Raw genomic sequence first — 14,977 nt, forward strand, 5'->3', positions numbered from 1 at the left:
TGCAGGCAGGTCGCTTCCCTCCCCTCCGCCGCTAAACCCGGCTGCCAGATTTTGCCTGCTACAATCTCTCTCTCTCTCATTCCTCGGCTTTTACCTGCTTTGCCTGATCCAATCTCTCTCTCTTTCATTCCTCGGCTTTTACCTGCTTTGCCTGATTCAATCTATCTCTCTTTCATTCCTCGGCCTTTACCTGCTTTGTCTGATCCAATCTCTCCCTCTTTCATTCCTCAGCTTTTACCTGCTTTGCCTGATCCAATCTTCCTCTCTTTCCCCGGCTCTCCCTCGCCGCTGCCTACCCGCAGCCCCACCCCCCTCCTTCCACCTCGACTCTCCCGTCCGCTCCATTTCCGGTTTCCCGCCTTGAGCCCTGCTCCCCCGCCCCCCGCCCTCTCATTGGCTATTCCACCCCATCCTCCCAGCTGCCACTCCCCCCAACCTCCCCTCTTATGCTTGCTGCGGACGCGCCACTGGCGCGAAAGGCAAGCTCATCTGCGCATGTCCATGCCAAGACCGCGCCCAGCGCCAGACCCCCTGGTCCCCTCAGACAACTCTACTCCCCCCCCACCCTCCACTCACTCAACCCAGGCCCTCGCCCCACCTGCACCCTTTCCAGCCCCACACACACTCATGGCCCCTTCACCTGCTAAACCTGTCATTTCTCCTGCTCCTCATCCCTCACACCACACACCAACCCCAGCGACCCACCCAACAACAAACACAATACCCCCAACGCAATACACATCTGCTCTACCCCCACCCCCACCAACCAGTCCCGCCGCACACCACCCCATAACTAGAACACACCCCGCAACAACACCCTCATGCACCACACCAACACCACCCACCACAACCACCTCAACTGCCTGCTCCTCAATACCCACTCCCTTCACAAACATGCCATAGAACTCTGGGACCTCATCACATCACAATCACCTGAAATCGCCTTCCTCACGGAAACCTGGACCAACCCCTCCTCGGAACCCGACATAGCCATCGCCACCCCCAAGGAATACAAACTCCAACGCAAAGACTGCCTCAACAGGCCAGGTGGTGGCATCGCCATTCTACACAGGGACACCATCAAAGTCACCACCAGCTCCCAAGACTCTATCAACAACACAGAACACATGCACTTCCTCATCCACATTAACAACAACTCCACCCTCAGAGGTACACTAATCAACAGACCACCAGGACCAGGCCCCGCCTTCTGCGACACCATCGCCGACACCATCAGCTCACACGCCCTCACCTCCACAGACTACATCCTCCTCGGTGATTTCAACTTTCACTAGGAGAACCTTCAAGACCACAACTCAACCTTCCTCATAGACAACCTCACCAAACTCGGACTCAAACAATTGGTCACCTCATCCACCCACTCAGCAGGACAAACGCTCGGCGCAATTTTCACCTCAAGCCAACACATAACCTACACCCACACCACCGAACTCCACTGGACTGACCACCACTGCGTCCACTTCTCCTTCACCAAACCCCCCACACACCACCATCAACACACCACACCCTACCGCTTGTGGGACAAGATCCCCACAGAACGCCTGAACTCCCAACTGGCTCACAACCCCCCCCCACACCAACGACCCCAACGCAGGAGCACACAACCTCTCTAAACGGATCACTACCTGCGCAGACACACTAGCCCCCCTCATAAAACACATCGCCACCCGCAACATCAAGAACGCCCCATGGTTCATCCCCGAACTCCAAGCGCAAATGCCACCAAGCGGAGAAAATATGGTGACAAGAACCCTCTACAACCAACTTCTCCACCCTCAAAACTGCTATTCGCACCCATCACCAACTCATACGCACCACCAAAAGAGATCACTACAAGACACGCCTTGATAACAACTCCCAAAACAGCAAAGAACTCTTCACCATCATTAAAGAGCTAGCCAAACCCAAAGCCAGCAACATAGACCCCACACACACACAGCCCCTATGTGACGCCCTCTCCAACCACTTCCACCACAAAATCCTGGACATCCACAACAGCTTCATACCACACACACCCACCACACACGCCCCTTACTCACCCAACTCAACCCCCACTCATTACCCCCACCACACTTACCACCTGGGCCCCCACCACACATGAAGAAACATGAATTCCATCCACTCCAGTACCCCCTCCGACCCCTGTCCTCATCGCATCTACAACAAAGCCAGTCCAACCATTGCCCCCATACTCCACAACCTAATCAACTCCTCTTTCGACTCCGCCACCTACCCAGACCCCTGGAAGCACACAGAAATCACCGCTCTCCTAAAAAAAAACAAAGCTGACCCAGAGGTCCTCTCCAACAATCGCCCCATCTCCCTCCTCCCTTTCCCCGCAAAGGTTGCCGAGAAACTAGTCAACGCCCGCCTATTCCACTTTCTTGAGGAAAACAACACTCTTGACCCCTCACAATCCAGGTTCCGCAAGAACCACAGCACGGAAACCGCCCTCATCGCATGCACTGACGACATCAGGACCAAAGTCGACAAAGGTGAGACCGTCGCACTCATCCTCCTAGACCTCTCCACAGCCTTTGGCACTGTCTGTCACCACACACTCCGCACACGCCTCCACAACACAGGAATTCGCCACAAAGCCTTAGACTGGCTCACCTCCTTCCTCACCGACCGGACCCAAAGAGTCCAAAATCATCTGCGGAGTCCCCCAAGGGTCCTCCCTCAGCCCCACACTCTTCAACATTTACATGATCCCCCTAGCCAACATCCTCTGACCACACGGAATCACTGTCCTCTCCTACGCAGACGACACCCAACTCATCCTCTCCCTCACCCGCAACCCCACCACCGCCAAAACCAACCTACACGCTGCTCTCCTCAACACCGCCAACTGGATGACAACTAACCACCTCAAGCTTAACTCCAACAAAACCGAGATCATCATCTTCGGCCCCAACAAAACCATATGGGACGACTCCTGGTGGCCCACCGCCCTAGGCCCCGCACCCACCCCCGCAAACCACGCACGCAACCTCTGCATCATCCTGGACCCCTCCTTCTCCATGAAACAGCAAATCAATGCACTAACCTCCTCCTGCTTCCACACACTCTGAAAAAATCCTTCAAATGGATTCCCCCAGAGACCAGGAAGACAGTCACCCATGCACTCATCAGCAGCAGACTAGACTACGGTAACGCCCTTTACGCTGGCACCACACTCAAACTCAAACGCAAACTCCAGAGAATCCAGAACACAGCTGCGCGCCTCGTCCTTGGCCTCCCCCGCCGTGAATGAATCTCACCACACCTCAAATCCCTTCACTGGATTCCCATAGACAAGAGAATCACTTTCAAGATCCTAATCCACGCACACAAATCCCTCCACAACACCTACCTCAACGAAAGAGTGAACTTCCACACACCCACCCACAACCTCCGATCAGCCGACCTCGCACTAGCTACAGTCCCCCACATCCAATGAACCACCACAGGAGACAGGGCCTTTTCTTACCTCACCCCCATAACCTGGAACTCCCACCCCAACCTCTGCAAAACCAAAGACCTCCTACTCTTCAGAAAAAACCTCAAGACATGGCTGTTCAAACAGTAAGCCCCCCTCACCCCCTCTCACCCCTCCCCCACAAGTGCCTTGAGACCCTCACAGGTGAGTAGCACGCTCTATACATTTTTTTGATTGATTACCAATAAGCCGAAGTCCTTGACTTTAGAAATGGGGATAGGGATATCACTCAGCACCGCAGGCCAATGCTATGGTCACCAGAGGCTGGAGTTCTTTCCAAGGATCAACACTTCTATTTTTTTACCATTCAGTTTCAGCAATTTGTTGCTGCTACCTGAGCCAAACAGGAGTGTAAAGTTATGGAGCTGTGCTCCTGAGTGGATGATAATGAAATTATTATTTGTGCATCATCGGCATAGGAAAAAAGGGTGAGACCACAGCGCTCTACCGGCTAGGGCAGGGGATGCACATAGATATTAGAAAAATGCTGGCCTTGGAGTTGATCCCTGAGGGACTCCAAAAGTCAAAGCATGACACTTCCATGAAGCGCTGCCTGAGGAAACCTGGAAGGTACGACCCTTCAGGAAGGAGGATAGCCAAGTCAAAGCCTTTCCCTGGATCCCGAGTAATGTCAGTCTTCCTATTGGCATGTCATCTGACACAGTATTGAAGGCAGCACTGAGCTCAAGTAAAATCAGCGCTGTTATCCCCCCCTCATCTAGGAGCTGCCTGAGGTGTTCTGTAACTCCCAGTAGGGCTGACTCTGTACTGTGATTGGGAGTCATGTAAAAAACGTTGAGACTTTACAAAAGCAGTGAGTTGTCTATAGACATGCTTTTCTAACTTTTTAGACACAATAGGGAGTAAGGAAATAGGTCTACAATTAGACCAATTGGCAGGATCCAAGTTGGGTTTCTTCAGAAGAAGTAGTACCACACCTGCGTAATAGAGCCCTCCTGCAGTGAAAAATGGGGAGTTTTACCAGGGGAAGCATGATGTCCGGATCTAGAAGACAGAGCTTGGCAAAGGGAATGGGGATCCCTGGGAGAACCAGATCTTGTAGATTGTGCCAAAAACATAAATGAAGACAGGTCCGTAGAATCCCAAAAGTCCAACATCTGTTGGATAGGAGGAGAGTTAACTGAAATCTAAGCATCAAAATCAGGGATCAACGGAGCAATATCAGTTTGAGGAAAATCTCTTCTTCCTCTCAGCAGAGATTGCTGAATATCCTGCACTATACTCACAAAGAAAAGCGGCAGTTCCCTGCATTGCACTTGAGATGGTAGAGTTGCAGGAGCAGTCCTGCTGGGGTCAGAGAGCTCACAGACTATTCTGAAAAGCTTTTAAGACAGTTATGGGCCAAGGTGATCTGATCAGAAAAAAAGGTGGAGCTGGCCATTCTGCTGCAGCAATGGTACAGCATAAAAGGCAATTTATATTTAAGCTTAGCAGTGTCATCATAGCTAAGTCTCCAGACCCTCTACAGCCTCTTACGGGCCGTTTTCATATCCTGTAGAGCTTAAGCAGACACGTTGGAGAAACTGTGCAATAATCTTCTTAGGCTAGGAGCCTCCCAGCGGCACTCGCTGACCATAGTAACCGGAGATTCCAACACTTACTAGGATCCTCACCAACAAATGAGATAATTGAGGCACAAGAGTGCCAATGGGTCATTCCACCTCAGGCGGATGCAAAGATGGGACGATGGGACCAAAAGGGCCCGACCCTGTTGGGCAAATTGGACCATCAGAGCCTACAGACCCTAAATGGTCGCTTCCAAGATGCTGCACTGCCAGCAATGTCTTTTCACTCTATTAGTTACAGCTCTTTGTTTGACTACAATCTTGGATCCCTTCCTCTTTAACATCAAGTGCAAACTTTTAAAATCGGGGAAAAATCAGAGAGTGACCACATGCCACAGGAGCTGGATCTCGCACTTGCCATGGTCGCGAACTCACCAATTGCAGAACCACAGGGATCAACCTATCTATCCGACCGAAGAAGGGTAAAATGTTCAGCAACCAACATAACACAGTAAAAGGAAGCTGAATATCACTTCAAGCCGGTCCAATGTGATAGTAACCGTCCAACGCAAAAGTGGGAAACATTCATAACAACATTCTTCCTACAACACGCCTCAAAAGTCATTATCCATACAGGCCAAGCAACAGTGAGCTGTTCAGCACAAAGTTGGAACAAGAGCGAGCATAGAGAAATAAATATCCTCAAAAAGTAGGTTAGCAGGGCTCTGAGGGAGATACAACAGTTCCCTAAAAGCAAAGTATTCAAAATCAACCTCAGGAACAAGAAGAAAAAGCTAAAAAGGGCCATTTGGACCAAAAAGAGAGAAATGGCAGAACATTTCTGGGCAAAGCTCATCTGGATTATATAAAGCACCATAACGCCAATGCATTTTGGCACACCCTCAACTCTGTAAAAAAAAAAGCACCACACGGCCGGGATCAAACTTATCTGTGGAGGCTTGCGTCTCCTTTCTTTCTGCTCACTTTACCTTCTACACAAACACAGTAGACATACTGGGCAGTCAACGGGCAGCATCAGCAGACGGGCAATGCCACGCATGTCCCATCACCCTAGAGGAGGGGATCTTTGAGGAGGACACAATAAAACAGCATATGAACAAAGGCACACCTACTGGCGCTCCCAGCCCAAATGGAATCCCCCAGGTCATCTTCAAATTCAAGTTCAATCCAGCAAAATGGGCGGGTCATATGGCCCCACTCTTCTCCCGTGCCCTGCCATGTGCCACAATCCCAGCTTCTTAGAAATGGTCTATTATTGTACCAATCTTCAAGGGGGGCGACAAGTCAAAACCTGAAAACTACAGTCTGATAGCCCTCATGATTAATGAGGCAAAGTACTACACAGGAGTCCTCTTGGAACTGCTCATCGATTGGGCCCAAGACTCTTCCATCATCCTGATCAATCAGACAGTGGTCACAAAAAAATCTGGGACATTGACAAATATCATGGCACTAATGTTGCTGCTGGAAGCTTAAGAAAAAACAACCAATCATTGTATCTCTGCATCATAGACCACAACAGGCTTTCAAGTGCATCTCATGAAACCTGCTCTGGAGCAAGCTAAAGAATTGGCATGTTCCACCCCTGCTCCTTAGAGCAATATAAAATGTATGCACAGATACCTGAGTCAAAATAAAGCTGGGTACCAGAGCTAGCCTCACCAGGGCCAGATCAGCATCTTGCGGGCTTAAGCAGGGGTGCGTCCAAGCCCTGTTGCTTTTTAACCTATTTCTACCAAATCTCTCCTCATCCCTGCCCGAGGTAAACCCACACACATCAAAGCTTGGTATGATCCAGCTGTCATACATGTTGTATGCCAACAACTTGGTCCTAATCAGCCACATCAAGGTGGGGGCACAGTGCCTTCTGAATGCTACCCACATTTACTCGGCAAGGAAAAGCTTCACAATTATCAACAAGAAAACTAGCAGAAGAACTAGAGGCAAAATCAAATGGAACCTTGACGCATCGAAGGTCAAAGAAGTCACAGCCTACAAATACCTTGGCCTCAAATTTGATAACCAAGATAGGTAACTTTAAAGCACATAGGGAAGAAATGAAAAGAAAAGGTTGTGCCCTGGCTGCAGGTCTCTGTAGGAAGATGAAAGGTCCCCTCTACCGCCCCAACCTGGAAACAGCAAGGGCAAAGATAGTCCCAATCTTGGCCTATGGAAGTGAAGCCCTCCTGGGGAGAGCAACAACCGCTTTGGTCACTGTCATTATCAAAATCTACAGGGAAATTTTCCACCTCCCCAGATATACCTGAGCAGCCCAGTTCAGGCTAGAATTCAGCTTTGTAAAACTAACAATTGCCAGAAGTGCAGCCTTTGTCACCATGTGTTACATGCTCAAGTCAGCCGAAAGGAACACCTTAAATTACAACGTCTGGCTGGAATTGAACAAAATCCACTCAGTAGCTGGGAAAACACCTGACTCACTCAAAAAGACAACTGGGTGAATATAGAGACTAGTCTCCTCATTAGAGGACAAGGCTTTCCTCAAGAATCACGCCCATTCATAGATAGTATTAAACATCTATATGCAGCTAAAACCATAAGCATACCTGAGTGAGGATTTCAACAGTAGAATCATTCCTAAAATACCAATTGGGTGCCCTCCTTGATAACACACAGAACCCTGGCTAAGGGAATCAAGATAAACCTCCTGCAGGTTATGTTGTCAATCAAAAGAAGATGTGATCCACCTTCTGCCTCTGCAGTTCAACTCTAAACCTGCAGTGTTGCTGGCTTAGGACCTTCTGGAACCAGCCGGGCATACGCTCCTACATACAAGTGAATAATAGCCTGCCTAAACGCCAAGGACTCCTGTGTAATATCTCAAACAGTAAAATACCTACAGGGTTTGGGCCAGGCCAAAAAGAAAGCAACCAACCAGTCTGCATACACCCAATAACCAAGACACTTGGTCCATAATGGAGCTTTCACTCTGTCACCTTGCTGTAATTGTATTTACTACCAGCACAGGGCCGCTTTTTTAGCACATAAACCTCCACTCTTATCCTTAAGCATGACAGATGGCCATCTGTTCCCCCGCTCCAAAGAGGTGGCGTATACCACAGCAGGACACCAAGCATTGAGCAATGAGACATTCTCGCTGCCGTACATTAAGAAGCTTCCTTTTATAAGTTCTAATGATTTTATTTATTGTTGCTTTAAATTTGTAAGGATTTTAATTATTCAAAACAATAACGTTTTACTAACTCACTTACATAGCCTGTAGTTCCTCAGTAAACCATGGGGTTGGGGTGCGGGGGAGAAGCCTGGCGGAGCAATTAGTTTTTAAGGGCAGAATGGGATCTTAGGAGCTACACAGCCACTCGTCTAGTCGAGGCTGATCAAGCTTGGCCTCTCCCAATGAGTTAGGAATCAAATTACTCAGCTCACTGTTGAGGGCTCCGATGTCCAGCTTTGACCAGGTCCTACCATTGATCTGAGGTTTTTTCCTCTTCCTAACGGAGCTAGGGGGATAGGTACAGTAAAAGGGACATCCAGGTGATCCGACCACAAGAGTGGTACCAAGGGAAGAGAAAAAAATATTATTTTTATATTACAAAAGACTTGATCTAGCAAGTGCCCTGCTTGATGGGTGGGGGTAGAGTTAAGAAGATTCAAATTCAATGCCTGTATATCTTCAAAAAGAGCCTGGCCAGTGCTACAAAGAGGATCCTCTAGATGGATATTCAAGTCCCTCTGTACTACATAGTAGGCTGACCTAAGGATAAAGGGGGCTAGGAAGTTGAGTAATGACTTGACCCAGTTGCCCGCATTGCCAGGTGGCAGGGAGATCAAAGAGCTGGAAATCAATCAAAAAATTTCTTAAGTGCACTACTCACCTGGTAGGGTCTCAAGGTGCTGAGGGGGAGGGGGTTACTGCTCGAAAAGCCATGTTTTGAGGTGCTTTCTGAAGGTTAGGAGGTCCTGCGTCTTACGTAGGTTGGTCGGGAGGGAGTTCCAGGTTTTGGTGGCGAGGTGGGAGAAGAATCTGCTGCCGGAGGTGGTGCATTGGATGCGGGGGACTGTTGCGAGGGCGAGGGCGGCGGAGCTGTCAAGGCGGTTTGTGGAAGTTGATTCGTTCGTTGAGGTAGGCCGGTCCGGTGTGGTGGAGGACTTTGTGAGCATGGACAAGGATTTTGAAAATGATCCTTTTGTTGATGGGCAGCCAGTGTAGGGATCTGAGGTGGGCGGATATGTGTTCATGGCGAGGGAGGTTGAGGATGAGATGTGCGGCTGCGTTCTGGATGCGCTGGAGTTTTCTCTGAAGCTTAACTGTGGTCCCTGCGTAGAGGGCGTTGCAGTAGTCCAGTCTGCTGCTTATGAGGGCGTGGATGATTGTTCTTCTTGTTGCTAAAGGAATCCATTTGAAAGTCTTGCGTAGCATGCGAAGGGTGTTGAAGCAGAAGGATGACATGGCATTGATTTGCTGAGTCATGGAGAGAGATGAGTCCAGTATGATGCCAAGATTGTGTGCGTGGGTGGTCCAAGGGTGGTGGGCCACCAAGAGTCATTCCATGCTGTCTTGTTGGGACCGAAGATGATGATCTTGTTTTTTTCTGAGTTCAATTTGAGGTGGCTTGCTGTCATCCAGTTAGCGGTGGCAAGGAGTCCGGCATGTAGGTTATTCTTGGTGGTAGATGGGTTCCTCATGAGGGAGATGATGAGCTGGGTGTTGTCAGCGTATGAAATGATGGTGAGGCCGAGGGGGAGGATGATGTTGGCGAGAGGAGCCATGTAGATATTGAAAAGGGTGGGGCTGAGGGAGGACCCGTGGGGGACCCCACAGATGGTATTGGTGGCTGTAGACCAGAAAGGAGGAAAGCGTGAATTTAGGAGAAAGTTCCAGCACAAAAGACACAGCCTCGCAGGAAGGGATAGGCAAAGCTTGCATTTTACATATATAAACATCTTTAAATACCATTGCTATTCCATCTCCCGGACTGTCCATTCTATCCCTCCTTACAATAGAAATGTTTGGGGAAACGGCTGCAATTACATCCGGCGCGAATGCCTCATGGAGCCAGGTTTCCATGATGAACATGGCATCTGGGACATGATCCTTTAAAAAACTGTATTGTGTGATCTTGGATTAGACTGAAATTGTCACTATAAATCCAGCATGCTAGTATGTTGGAGTCTGTGATTCTTCCCAGAGATGCATTCACCTCTCACACAGGCAATGCTCGGCTGCTCTGCGATAAAACACTATTTCTAGTAGAATGATTTTCTCTGTCCTCGTGATTTGTGAGGTATTTTTGAGTCTATTAACCAACCTCTCCATCAGTTAATCTTTACTTCAAGATATGAGCAAAATCCTGATTTATGCTACACCATTTGTCATGGTAATATTCACCTCATTAATACCTTTCAACGAGTAATTCTACTTCCCTGCTGAGGAGTACAATTCTAATGAGTAGCTATAAAGTAAGGTTATAAAACTTGCAATCTTTTATGATACAATACAGAAGCATAATATTTACACATAACATACCTTATGTCTTTCACTTTTGGTTTTTTGCCTGTCCTTTTCGGAGATAGATGGGCTGTGAGAACTTTCCTGTGTTTTCTTGTCCTTTTTGATAACCTCTTTCATTGCTGCTTGGTCTTCTGTATGAAAGAGGGATGTTTTGTCGGCATTCAGAACACTGGGTGCTTCACTCTTTTGTAAGCACTGCTTAATGAGGTCCAGGAGTCCCTGGTCAGTCCCTTCCACTGCCTCAAGTCGTGTCACCAAAAAGTGAGCTCTGGCTGACCAATCACTTACCATATTTTTTAACATATCTGTACCCGCTTGGTGATTTCCTGAGAGAATATTTCTTGCTCTTCCTAGAAAGTCAGACATCAGAAGAGCCAGGTGATCAACCATGGAGATGAAACTTTCTTGAGATTTTAAATCAATAAGAGTGCCAAAGGTTTGCTTCAAGCTTGTTTTGGCTCTCTGGATATTTTCATTGATTTGGTTGGAGTGTTTTTCAAAAACCTTAATGTTGTGCTCCTTGTCTACTCCATGGGCTGTTCCTCCAGCCGCAACCAGGTCTATAATTCCTTGTAAAGCTCCGATGTATTCCTTGTTGGTGCTTTGCAACATTTTCATTAGTGCTTTGACTTTTAAAAAGATCTGTCTTTGAAGAAGCTCCATGCGAACAGGATTTATAGAAGACATGATAGACATGTCACAACCTTCTGTTGTTTGCAACAGATCCTGAGTAAGGTGCTCAATTTGTTCCCGAAGTTGATTGATCCTCAGCTTTAGAGTCTGATCAATACAGCACTGAGTGGACATTTTGGCTGTCTCCTGGATTCTTAGAGAACTTTCCAAAATGGAAGCCAATCTTTTCTGCTTGCTACCAGTAGTCGGCTGGATATCTTCTCCAGTGAATTTATCAAGGGATTTCAGCAGTTGTTGAACACATACAGACCACAGAATACACTTTGCTTCAAGAATGTCTATCCTGCCAGTGCACCATGGGTTGTCGTTATAGGACATTGCTGTCTGAAGCACATGTTTTGCGTTTGTCTCTACCCTGGCAAGTTTGGTTTGAATTTCCAAAAATGTTTCATGAATCCCAGGAAACGTGTTGATTTGTTTGCCAAAATCCACATGGGGCACCTCACCAGCTTGATATACAACTGCTGACAAGTTCTGATTTGTTTCTTTGAAGATCTGAATCCTGCTTGGGAAGTCAGCAGTTGCCTTTGTGCAAAAAAGCTGCTGGCAGAATCCTCCCCAAATGCCCGCTACCATTACCAGACTCTTTGTGATCTCAGCTAGCTCATCAGACAGCACAATGGCTATTTTAAGTAACTGGTCCACGTGGAGGTCAGAGTTTATCGCTCCTCCTCTACACACATGAATAAACTTTGATGTTTGTTTTTGAATTCTTGCATACTTCCTCAGTTTGCATGATTCCTGTAAGTGTGCAATTTGTAAGGCCTCCTTTGCTGCTTCAATGTAAATATCAGAGAATTCAAATAAATCAGAGCTAGCGCTGTTTACAGCTTTGATGTCATTTTTCTTTGCAGCAGCCATTATGTCTCTTACTACAGGCATTAAATTGTAGTTCACAAACAAGTCATCAGGAGCTGAACTTCTTACTAATGGTGTTTCCTTACAGGGACAATCACCCGGAGGAAGTGCTTTGCTTAAATATTCCAGAAATTGATTATTATCTTCTGCTTGGTCTTGTTTGTTGCTGCCTACGTGACTGAGTGGAAGCATGCCCAGTTCAGGATTTTCACACCTCTTAGGCTGACTACGAACATGTTCCCTCAGGGGACTAAGTATATCTGGATGGTTGGACCCATCCACACCACTTCTCACATTGCAGACTGATTCTGTGACATGTTGTATGTTTTCTAAGAACAACGTCCCTAATGTTACGTCAAAGGGATTTTCCTGACAACAGCTCTTAGATTTTCTTGCCTGTTCTATTGATTGTTCTATTTGCTTGACCAGAGCCAGCAGTCCATTTCTGAAAATGGGGTCTTGGTTTCTTTCAACATATTTACTGATCAATTGAACAACAAGGTTAGCCTGGGCACAAAGGTCATCTCCATGTTGAGAAAACTGTTCAGGTTGCTGACTCTTTAAAGTCCTTTCACACTGCTCTCTGTTGTGCTCTATTCTGTGAACACAGACGTCAAGGAATTGCTGCAGGTTGAAAACATCATCAAAAGACACCAGCAAGCTTTCTGTCATGCGTGTCCAAGTTTGATACAGTGTTTGCAATTTTTCAAGACCAACTGCCCTTTGAGATGAGTTGCACAGTTCAGCGAGAAGAGGAACTATACTGGCACGTATGAGTTTCAGGTGACCCATTGAGTTCTCTATATCATCAGTAGATTTGCCGTTGGTGCACCAAGCTAAAACAATGCAGGCTACCCTCAGCAAATGATCTGTGTGATTGTGGAAAGCAACTACAAGTGGCTGTAGATCTTTCAAAATGTCCTCCTCCGTTATAGGAGATGCTTGTGCTACAGACATTTCCAATGCAAATTTTATCAATTTTTCCAGATGTTCTTTTGGATGAGTGAAAGTATCCAGTATTTGATTAAGCATAGATGAAACTAGTGAATGGTCCATGGCCTCCAGTTCTGCCCTCATAGCACTGCAGTGTTGATGCAGTGTTGTTTCTAACAGCTTCCATACCGGAAGTACCCCTCTTGCACTCACTTGACTCGTAATCTTTCTCCTTAGCTCCAAAACGGCACGGCAGTGTCTCAACAGTTTCAGCTTTATTTCTTGGTTTGAGGCCATGGCTACGGACATACAATAGTAAATATGTGTTCCCACAAGGAATTCAAGGCTGCCATTGTTCAGGTTTGCAGGTGTAGGATCAGACAGCAGATCCAGCAACTGATTAAACTTCTGAGAAAATGAGGCTTTGCCTTCAAATCGCTGTTCACTATTTAAGGTTTGTTTAAGCAAGGAGATCAGCCCTCTTATGGTTTTCTCAGTTATGTCCACAATATAGCATTTTGCACTAGAGACCTCCTTATTATGTGGGTGTTTTAGGCAACTTTGGGTGGCTGTATGTAACATAGGAATACATTTTTTAAGAATTTGCAGACTTGTGGATAGATCTTTGCAAAGCCCTTGATCTTTCAGATCAAGGATCCACTTTTCTGTCAAATTGTTTAGTAGAAGTATGGCCTCAGAAAAGCCCTGGAAGGATGAAAGTAGGGCTAGCATGTTGTCAGCACTCTCCAGGGCTGCCAGGCATTCCAAAAGCCATTGAGCAGCCTGAACAATTCTTCTCAATCCAGCATTGTCATAAATCTTTAGTATCTGTTTTAAAAACAAAAAAAGATATTTTTTTCAATTAAAACGTTTTTTAATATTATGGACTATTTCTTCGAATTTAGTTTGAATACAATGTTTATTATACCAGAAAATTCAAATTTGTATAATTTAGCATAAATATACAAATTAGAAAAACATTACAATTAATTGGAAGACAAATCAAGAGCAACCACATATATCGAATAAGCAAATTTAAAATGAGTTTCATAGTTAATAGGTAATCTACATAACATGTCAGGTAATCTACATAACGTCATGAATCATAAGATTATTCTGCCAAAAGACATGATTATCAAGGTAAACTTCATAACTCGAAACCACTCCTATCGCAACTGGACAATAAGGTATGTTGACACCAGCTAGGCACTACTCAGCACGAATCAGCTATGTTTTCGAAATGAAATATGGAAAACTTTAAGTAATGAGATGATATTTAGAACAGCAAGGAAATAAAAAAAGACGTTTAGATTTCCGATATTGCATTCCCTAAGAACAAGTACATGGCACATTTTCTGCAGAGAGCTGTGCAGAAGAAAGAAATATGAGAAAGTTTGAGTTATTTTCTCTATCCTAATTTATGACCACTGGCATACCCAGATTACTACACCCATCTGCAAGAACAACGGCTTATAGTACCGCCATCCTGTGTTTTAAATACAAGGATTTAAGTTACTTATCTCCAGAATGGGTTGAAACTCAAGCAAATATTTGCTTTCCATAACAAATAGGCTATCTGCTATAAGCACTTAGCCCATATTTTTGGTGTTTTCCCAAATCTAGCAGGTGGCTTTCACCAGACATCTGACTCCGAGATAAATGACCCAGGTATCTTCTAACTATGGAGAAGATTGGTGTCAGATTATGGCATGGTAAATGTATCCTTCAAGATTTGGTCACATAGAGATCCGCATCAACAAGGGGACAAAGCCAGCAAAGTGAGTTATACATCTGTTCCTGGGGTCTACTAGCAAAAAATGATGTGGCATTTGACATTTAGCAAAGATTTATTGAATTACATATCAGCACCGTGTAGTAAAAGGCCAAGGTATCATTTCAAAGGACTGAATGCTTATTTTCGGGGTTAATCTTACAATGCCATCTCATCCCTGT

General features: G+C 46.2%; 1 protein-coding gene across 1 annotated transcript in view; it reads right to left on the reverse strand.

Moving 5' to 3' along the window:
- LOC138296175 (uncharacterized) overlaps positions 1 to 14,977 on the reverse strand; it is a 498,683-nt gene that overhangs the window by 367,809 nt on the left and 115,897 nt on the right. The window contains exon 4 of the mRNA XM_069235068.1: positions 10,556 to 13,852. Coding sequence (XP_069091169.1) covers positions 10,556 to 13,852 — 3,297 coding nt within the window. The remainder of the gene's footprint in view (positions 1 to 10,555; positions 13,853 to 14,977) is intronic.

This window comes from Pleurodeles waltl, chromosome 5 (assembly GCF_031143425.1).
Source record: "Pleurodeles waltl isolate 20211129_DDA chromosome 5, aPleWal1.hap1.20221129, whole genome shotgun sequence".
NCBI lineage: Eukaryota > Metazoa > Chordata > Amphibia > Caudata > Salamandridae > Pleurodeles > Pleurodeles waltl.